The sequence below is a fragment of the Chaetodon auriga genome, chromosome 24 (assembly GCF_051107435.1).
Source record: "Chaetodon auriga isolate fChaAug3 chromosome 24, fChaAug3.hap1, whole genome shotgun sequence".
In the NCBI taxonomy this organism is placed as follows: domain Eukaryota; kingdom Metazoa; phylum Chordata; class Actinopteri; order Chaetodontiformes; family Chaetodontidae; genus Chaetodon; species Chaetodon auriga.
Window position 1 is genome coordinate 3,386,196 of NC_135097.1, and position 8,860 is coordinate 3,395,055.

Below are 8,860 nucleotides of genomic sequence, written 5' to 3' on the forward strand. Positions count from 1 at the left end.
ACAGAAAGTTCTCTCGGGAAATGGCACTGCTGATGTTTGGTTTTATTTTTGCAGCCAGTACTAACCCTCATAGTGTTTATTGCATTGATTGCAATAAGCTTGTGTGACGATTTTGCCTCAAATGCTGTTTAACAAGTCGCTGCATCAGTGACCGTAGACGCATTTTCCACACTCTTAAAAAGGACTGTTCAGCTCATCCCTGCGATGTTCCAGATAAGTGACAAGCCGGACAGATATGTCCAGTTTAGCTGCATGGATGTGTTGAATACGGGCTCTGTTTTTAAGAGTGTAAACAGTAGCGGGTAGTTTGCTGTCCTGTAGGACAAACAAACTTTAGACTGTTGAACGTCGCTAATTCAGTCTGGAATTGCACTTGAGTTTCTTCTATATTTTAATGAAGTTGTTCAGTATAATTTCAGATTTGATCAAGCAAATAAACTCTTGTCAAAGTGCAATTGCAGCCCAAACAAGGCAATGAAACAATGTAATGGAACATGTGTGTTTACATTGTTGTCTGCTTTTTGGCTTTTTGCGTGTGTGTTTGTGTGAAATCATTCGTAAATTGGTTTTGTTGTGTTGGAGGTAAGTTTATTTATTGCAAACACAAAGGTAAGCTCATATTTGTTGGCCTTGTCTTCCACATATTACCATGTGACATGTAGATTATGTCCAGCGTCTGACTAAATCTCTCTCCGCCTTTCTTTTGTCCGTCTCGCCGTCCTTCATCTGTCCCTTCGTCATCCGTCCACCGCCAGGTTTCCCTGGTCGCAAGGGAGAAAGAGGAGACCCAGGTTTCCCAGGGCCAGCTGGAATGAAAGGAACCCCAGGACTGCCCGGCACCCCTGGATCACCAGGGTCAAGGGGACCCCCTGGACCTCCAGGACCAGGAACTAGAGAGGGAATCCCAGGAGTGCCAGGAAGGAAGGGTATGCTGGAGCTACGTCACAGTGAGCGTTCCTACGTTAAACTCCTTCTTACAGAGACAACAATAGTTTGATTCTCTTTGTCTTTCCACAGGTGAGACCGGTTTCCCAGGACTGATGGGTTTCCCTGGACTACCAGGACGTTCTGGAAGCCCAGGCTTTCCCGGAGGGAAAGGACTGCCAGGAGGGCCCGGAAGAGACGGACTCCCCGCTGGTCCCGGATACCCTGGACAGAAAGGTAGAGTCAGAGATCCAAAGGCCGGGAGATCTGCCGCCTGTGAGTGACGCTAACGTCCATGTGGTTTTACTTGTGTAGGTGAAAGAGGATATCCTGGTCTCCCCGGCCCAGCCTCTCCTCCTTTCCGATCAGAGTTTGCAGAGAAAGGAGAACCCGGAACCCCCGGAAGCAGTGGACTTCCTGGCTTCCCCGGACCCAGAGGTAACACTGCTTCCTGACCCAGGCTGTAAAACATGGTGTGTTCAAATGTAATCAGTCAGAAATCTGTCATTTCCACTCTGTGTCTGGTTTCAGGTGACAAGGGTTTGCCAGGTCTGCCCGGGCGTCAGGGTCTGCCTGGACTTCCCGGTTTTGCAGAGCAGAGTAAAGGACAGCCGGGACAGCCTGGGTTTCCCGGGCGCCCCGGATCTCCAGGCTTCCCCGGACCGAAGGGAGAAGCTGGAATCATGGGATTCCCCGGAACATCTGGAGGAAGGGTAAGAAAACACACACACCTAAAAACAAAAACATGCAGCGAGGTCAGGCAATGAGATCCGACTTCTGATGGCTGCTTGCAGGGTGATGATGGCGCACCTGGTTTACCTGGAAACCCCGGAGAATTTGGTCGGCCTGGTGGCAAAGGTGAGCGTCAACATCAGGCCAAAAAAACACCCAGCAGCCAGTCTATTTTGAATAATTGAGACCATAACTGCATTTGTTGTCTCACATGTTTTGTTCATCAGGTCAACCCGGAGATTCATTTGGTTACCCTGGAGCTCCAGGAGCTAAAGGCCTGCCAGGAGACCCAGGCTTCCCAGGTACCCGCCTCCTCTTACCTGAACAGAACAGTGTTTTATCTGGAATGACCAGCAGTGGTTCCTTTAAACAGCAACACAGTTAAAACTCACAATCCAGCACTTATTTATTCACGTTGATCTGTCCTCAGGTGGCCGTGGCAACGACGGCGCCCTGGGTGACAGTGGCTTTCCAGGAAGCCCAGGTTTTCCCGGGACCAAAGGAGGTCCTGGTGAGGGAGGACGGCCTGGAATAATGGGTGAGAGACCCCGACTGTGACTGACAACCTCACAGACACCAGAGAGAGTTACACTCAGAGTCAGATGGTTCAAGTATTTGCCTCGTCCCCTCTGCAGGCTCCCCTGGTTTCCCCGGGCCAAAGGGCCAGTCCGGCTTCCCAGGGAGAAGAGGACCAGATGGGTCTCCTGGTCTGCCAGGAGGTCCTGGAGGTCCTGGAGCCAAAGGTGACAGAAGTATTAGTTGAAATTGTGTTTTCAAATGAGACGAGGTATCACATCAGGGAAGAAAACTCACTCTATTGTGTTTTTGCAGGTTTGTCTGGATCCCCTGGTTTGGATGGACTTAATGGCCTTGGTGGACCTAAAGGTCTCACCGGAACCCCAGGCAAGGACCTCATCATGCACACCAGAGTCCGATAATGCATTTCTTTTTACAGATAGCTGTTTTTCATAGTCTGAGTGTCGATCGATTCCAAATTAAGCTGATGGACATGCGGTGCTATAATTAGCTGCTCATCTTTTGTCTCCATGATGACCAGGATGCATGTACTTCCTGTGTACAAGCATCCTGGTCCGCAGGGTCTGGAAAACATTTGCGTTGAAAGTCATCGACAGTAGAAGAAGCAGGTGTTGAAGATGATGTTGAACATTTTGTTGTATTTGTATCCAGGTGGGAGCGCAGGAGGTCGCCCAGGTGCCCCTGGTGCTCCAGGGTTGAAGGGAGAGAGAGGCGTCTCCTACCCCGGAGGTCCAGGTTTCCCCGGACCGAAGGGAGAGAGAGGACAGTCAGGTGAGAGAGACTTCAAGGAAATCAGAAATGCTGATTGAATGGAAAGTAAAAATCATGTAAGATCAAATAATGACTGCTGGATTGTTTTTGTGTTAGGTGGTCCTGGATTCCCAGGGTTCCCTGGTCCGCCCGGACTTCCTGGTGAGACTGTGGGGTCAAATATTCCTGGACCTATGGGGGACCCCGGCCTTCCTGGACTGGATGGAGAGTATGGTAAATAAAGTTTCTCAATCCAGTTTCCAGTTTCCTCTCCTCTCCTCTCCTCTCCTCTCCTCTCCTCTCCTCTCTTCTCCTCTCCTCTCCTCTCCTCTCCTCTCCTCTCCTCCTTCTAACCCTCCTCTGTCCTCCAGGTTTTCAGGGTCCTCCAGGTCCTCCCGGTCCTGCTGGTCCAGGCACAGCCCAGGGAGACAGAGGGGACTCTGGGCTCCCAGGATTCCCCGGCTCACCCGGCAGGAAAGGAGATTCAGGCGGCTCCGGAGGCTCCGGATTTCCTGGCAGTCCTGGTTTCAAAGGTGAAGTTAACAAAAATACAACATGAAGCAAAAATAGAACCAAACATTAGTTTTTCTAAAACAAACAGATAAATAAAGCTCTGTTTTGGTTTTTTTTTTGCTTTTCAGGAGAACGAGGTGAGACCGGCTTCAGCGGAGGTTCTGGCCTCAAGGGTTTCGCCGGTGACCCTGGATATTATGGAAACAAAGGACCTAAGGGACTTCAAGGTAGGAGGATTTTTGTCTTTCCACAGCAGCTGTGATGGTGCAGAAAATGAATTCAGTTTACTCGTCCACCACTATTCCGTCTTTTTTCCCCTCACACATTCATCCTATATGCTCCCTCCACCCTTCACCCGTCCTCCATCCTCCTCTTTCTCCATCCCTTCCTCTCCAGGGCGTCCTGGTCGTAAAGGGATCCCTGGAGTCACGCTGCCGTTGCCACCGCCAAACTTCCAGCGACCCTATGGAGAGATGGGCTTTCCCGGTGAAAGCGGACGCTCCGGTATCCCCGGAGAACCCGGACCGCCTGGAATGCCCGGACGTCCAGGTGAGGAGTGAGACAGTCTTTAAAATGATCGTTGTCACGTTCAAGACATCATTATTTACATCAAATGAACTACAGCGTGCTAATGAGTGAATTTCAGAGATAGAATAGAAATGTCATAATTAAGTAAAGGGCAGTTCATGCGGTGTGCTTCGCAGAGGAAATATGAAATGAAATGAAAATAAAAGTAAGATACTCTCCTGCAGGTGCAAAGGGTCGTCCTGGGTCTGTGGGTAAACTGGGCAGGACTGGATCATCCGGTCTGCCCGGATCTCTTGGTGACCCCGGACCCCCTGGTTTCCCCGGACCCACTGGAGAACAAGGTCAGCAGTCTCAGTCTGTCAAAGATGGAGCTTAAAAAAAACACAACGATAGCTCTGCTGAAAACACAAATTAACCTGGATTAAGACAACACCGTCTGTCCATCTGAACATCCCTCAGGTCTCCCCGGTAAGGCCGGTCGTCCCGGCGCTCCCGGCAGCGTCGGCCGCAGTTACAGCATCGGCTACACTCTGGTGAAGCACAGCCAGGACTCCCAGGTCCCCATGTGTCCTCAGGGCATGGCCAAGCTGTGGGACGGATACAGTCTGCTGTACGTGGAGGGACAGGAGAAGGCTCACAACCAGGACCTCGGTATGGAAGCTCTTTAATAATAGCACAGCTGCTACATTAGCTGTGTCATTATCCGTTACCCCCTCTGTCTTCTCTGTGTCTGTCCAGGTCAGCCGGGGTCGTGCCTCCCCAGGTTCAGCACCATCCCCTTCCTCTACTGCTCCCCCAACGAGGTCTGCTACTACGCCAGCCGTAACGACAAATCCTACTGGCTCTCCACCACCGCATCCATACCCATGATGCCTGTGGCCGAGGGGCAGATTCAGCCTTACATCAGCAGGTACGGAGCCCGTTTGGTGTGACGTGTTGAGGGCCACGATGCCGCACAGGTGCGCGTCTTTAACGGACCTGTTTCCCTCCAGGTGTTCTGTGTGCGAGGCTCCGTCTCAGGCCGTGGCGGTCCACAGTCAGGACTTGACCATCCCCACCTGTCCTCCCGGCTGGAGGAGTCTCTGGATAGGATACTCCTTCCTCATGGTAAACCAAAGGCTGTTAATAACCATTTTCTCAGAAAGCAAAGTTTTAGTTTGAGTGAAATAAGAAAGTGTAGCCATGCTTTCAAAAAATCTGTAGTTTTTACTTTTAATAAATGCAAATATTGGAGCTGTCTTTTCAAAATAAAATGTGCTCCACTTCACAAACAGAGGATAAGTGAAGACCTGAACACAGGATGCGTTCACAGAGGCGTCACTCTGCTAAACAGCCTCATCCTGCTTTAGAAAAGTGCTCAAGACAAACAAAGAGCACATACAAGAAGCACTCTTAAATCACTTAACTTGTCAAAAAAAAAGAAGCCTGTTAAGTTTGTACGATGGTTAAAAAGTAAAATATACATAACACAGACAGAGAATGTAACAGACGCTCTTGAAAATATCCTTAAATCTCATTTCTCAGGAAATAATCTGCTTAAAAAATTCATCCAAATGCTCGTTTTACGCAAACTTCCTTCCTTTGAACTACAGCCAGATTTGAAAGCATTTGTTCAGCGAACTGCTGCTTCCCTGCAGCAGCAGCAGTTCGCTGCAGAGACGATAAAGAACGACCTCTTGAAATCTCGGAAATGTCTGGTTTGCAGCACACGGCGGCCGGCGCTGAGGGCGGCGGTCAGTCCCTGGTCTCTCCCGGCTCCTGCCTGGAGGATTTCAGAGCGACGCCATTCATCGAGTGCAATGGGGCCAAGGGCACCTGCCACTACTTCGCCAACAAGTACAGCTTCTGGCTCACCACGGTGGATCCCAGCCAGGAGTTCCTCTACTCGCCGGCGATGGAGACCCTGAAGGGAGGCCAGGAGCGCTCCAGAGTGAGCCGCTGCCAAGTCTGCAGCAAGATCTTGTAGTAGCAGCAGGCGAGTGGAGGGAGGGAAGCGTCATGTGACACCTCAAAGGAAAAAAAAGGTGTCGATGATGGAGGATGAGATGATTTATCAAGAAATCTTTAAAAACAAGAACACGTGACTGACTGAAAACGAGCCCCTCTCCTGCTTCACCGGTGGTTTCAGAATCGAGTTTTTAGAGTTTTTGACCCGCTTTAGGAACGAATGGCTTGTTAAAACAAATAAATGGTAGAAGAAGAGTTGGAGGGAGGAAATGGAAAGAGGAGGGCTCCGCTGTGGGTGCTCTTCTCCAGGTTATCACTGACAATGGTGCTATTGTTCATGTCCTTTGTGTCTATTTTGTGTCTGTTTTCTCGTTACCGTTTTGGCGAGAATCATTCTCGGCTACCTCGGAGAGTGCCGCCCCCTTTGGATAGCACTGCCCCGCTCACACAGCGGGCCGGACGTCCGCTTCAGGTCGCTCCGTTTCCGAACTGATCTGACGATTCCGGTTCAAACACACGTTTTTAGTGACACGGCTGCCGCAAAACCTGTATTTCCCACCGGCTGCAAACACTTTACCTGCTTTCGTTCCAGGTTCTGTTGACGCTGTCGCCCTCTGGTGGCGCCGCATGCTTTGCAGGAGTGACTCCGCTGGTTATCACTCAATCTTTACAGCACTGAGATCAGATTGCTGAGATCTGAGACTTGTTTTTTGAAAGTTGCATTAATGTTAACATCAGCCTTCATACGTTAAAGGAAACGCATCCAAAAGTAAAAATCAGCGCTACTTTGCAGTATTCACTTCATTTTGATGTCTGCACAACATCAGATGCACAAAACACAATCAAGAGAAAATGATAAAGAACAAACGCGCTGCACTTTTTTGCAGTATGAAATATCAAGATCGAGGAAAGAAAAGCAACTTTTCTGCTCATAACCAGTCAATAGAATTTGTGCATCTTTTTCGTCTGGATCTGTTTTTCTAACACAATAGAAAACAACATTTTCAGGTGTCAGCGATCAAATCTCAGATATTTCAGCTTCCTCGACGGCTCGAGAAAACATACCTGACAGAAAAGAGCAACTAAAGGTTCATTTTAATGGGTTTTGATCATTTCGAGCAAGTTATAAACCTCAACAAGCTGATTTTCATAGACATTATTTTAAAGCAGTGACAGCCTGGGAAGTATGATGAGCCTCATTCTTCACCCTGGAAAGAGTAATCTGAGGAAATAAGAGCTGTTATGACGAAGCTATAATATAATCTACTCATAACCGGAGCAGTCTTTTACCTTTCTCACGTTTCGTGTGCCTGTGATCACAGAATGACTCTATGGTGCTACAATACCCTGACAGTTGACTTGAAAGGCAACATTGAAAGCATTCTTATTAAACTGCCTGCAATAAAACAGCTAGCCAGCACTTTTCCTCTGGAAGCAGAAGCTCTGCAGCCGTTAGCAGTGGTGATGAACGATGTGAACGAGGCCCCCCCGCTCGTCGATATTGCACTGATGTGAACTCATACAAACAAGTCAAATCAAGGGGCCGACTTCCTCTGCATCTCCACCTTCACGGGCTTTATGTTGTGACCAAAGTAGTGTTGTTTTAACCGCAGTAAACCCTTCATTCACGCTAAATTTGCAAGAGGAAGCCAAACACACACACACACACACACACACACTCTCTGATAGATTGTTAATTATTGCTGTACATAGTGCTTTCCGTCTTTCCCAGCAAAGTATGTTAGAGCAAAAGTCTATAACGCTGTCAGCTCTAAGTTTTATTTTCTTTTTTTAATGCCAGTCTGTGTGTCTTCTCTCTGTCCTCGGATAAGAAGGAGGAAGAAGTCGCCTGTTAATGTCGACTCTGCAGCCGATCAGTAAGATCAGAATTGGCCTTTTTTTACATTGAGTTTGGTTTGCATCGTCAATGAAAGTTCTCGGCGGACTTTCTGGCGTACGCGAAGGAACGTAAGAGCAGAAGTGATCATTTTTTCCGTTGGGTGTGCTTTGAAATCCAGCCTGGCTCAGTCGATCCTCCTCATTAGCTTCATCCTTGGACAGCGGAGGCTCCTGAGTGACTTGTAACCACTATGACCGCCGTGTCGAGCACATCGCTCTGTCTCTCTGCTGGTAGCCCTGATTTTTTTTTGTCACATTTTGCTTCTTTTGTTTTTCTCTCTCTCTTTTTTTTTTGCCAGCCTTTGCTGTTTTGTAATCTAGATTGTAATTATTTTACTTAAGTCATGATACTATCCCCTGGTTTTATTTACTGAGATGGGAGGGAATGGGAAGATAATGATGTGTACATTAAATATTATGAAAGAAATGCCTTTAGGATCATGTTTTTATATGGAAAATGTATTCACCGCTGATGATTTAACAGACACAACAGCTGTTTTTAATGTCTGTTTAGTCTTCACCCCGAGAATGTTTCATGCAGCAACATACTGAAAGTGACAGAAAAGAAATGCAGTTTTCCTCAAAGAGGATCCATAACAAGAAAAGGTCATAACATGTCTGTTACTGTAATGTGTATTTCTGTGCTCACACACTTTGAAATAAAGTCTTTAAACTAACGGAGAGTTTCTGCTGCAGAGTGATTTCTCAGAAAACAGTGTCAGTGTTTTCATGGCAGCAGCAGGTTCTCCTCATGTTTGCTTTTATGTGAAATATCTCAGGATATTACCAGTGTTTGTTTAGCTTCACTCAGTGATTGATGCTCGTGTTGCCTTTACTGCCAGCACAGCGTAATGACTCACAGAGGTGGAAGAACTACGTCGATACCACAGTGTGGAGAAATGCTGTGACTTGAGTAAAAGTACGCAAGCAATTCCAGCAAAATGTACTTGAAGTATCAAAAGCAAAAGTACTCACTGTGCAACATGGCTGCACTCAGAGAGAGTAAAATCCTGCTGTCACATTAATGCAT

At 47.8% G+C, this 8,860-nt stretch overlaps 1 protein-coding gene across 3 annotated transcripts in view; it reads left to right on the top strand.

Annotated features, from left to right (window-relative positions):
• col4a6 (collagen, type IV, alpha 6) overlaps positions 1 to 8,507 on the top strand; it is a 106,550-nt gene extending 98,043 nt beyond the window's left edge. For all 3 annotated transcript variants that reach the window (XM_076724526.1, XM_076724527.1, XM_076724528.1), the window contains 19 exons: positions 756 to 926; positions 1,018 to 1,161; positions 1,240 to 1,362; positions 1,456 to 1,637; positions 1,719 to 1,782; positions 1,884 to 1,958; positions 2,087 to 2,194; positions 2,292 to 2,399; positions 2,488 to 2,559; positions 2,845 to 2,964; positions 3,061 to 3,177; positions 3,315 to 3,476; positions 3,585 to 3,683; positions 3,853 to 4,005; positions 4,209 to 4,325; positions 4,444 to 4,635; positions 4,723 to 4,894; positions 4,977 to 5,091; positions 5,690 to 8,507. In XM_076724526.1, the coding sequence (XP_076580641.1) occupies positions 756 to 926; positions 1,018 to 1,161; positions 1,240 to 1,362; positions 1,456 to 1,637; positions 1,719 to 1,782; positions 1,884 to 1,958; positions 2,087 to 2,194; positions 2,292 to 2,399; positions 2,488 to 2,559; positions 2,845 to 2,964; positions 3,061 to 3,177; positions 3,315 to 3,476; positions 3,585 to 3,683; positions 3,853 to 4,005; positions 4,209 to 4,325; positions 4,444 to 4,635; positions 4,723 to 4,894; positions 4,977 to 5,091; positions 5,690 to 5,950 (2,555 nt within the window). In that variant the 3' untranslated portion in view covers positions 5,951 to 8,507. The remainder of the gene's footprint in view (positions 1 to 755; positions 927 to 1,017; positions 1,162 to 1,239; positions 1,363 to 1,455; positions 1,638 to 1,718; positions 1,783 to 1,883; positions 1,959 to 2,086; positions 2,195 to 2,291; positions 2,400 to 2,487; positions 2,560 to 2,844; positions 2,965 to 3,060; positions 3,178 to 3,314; positions 3,477 to 3,584; positions 3,684 to 3,852; positions 4,006 to 4,208; positions 4,326 to 4,443; positions 4,636 to 4,722; positions 4,895 to 4,976; positions 5,092 to 5,689) is intronic.
• The last annotated feature ends 353 nt before the right edge of the window (positions 8,508 to 8,860 follow it).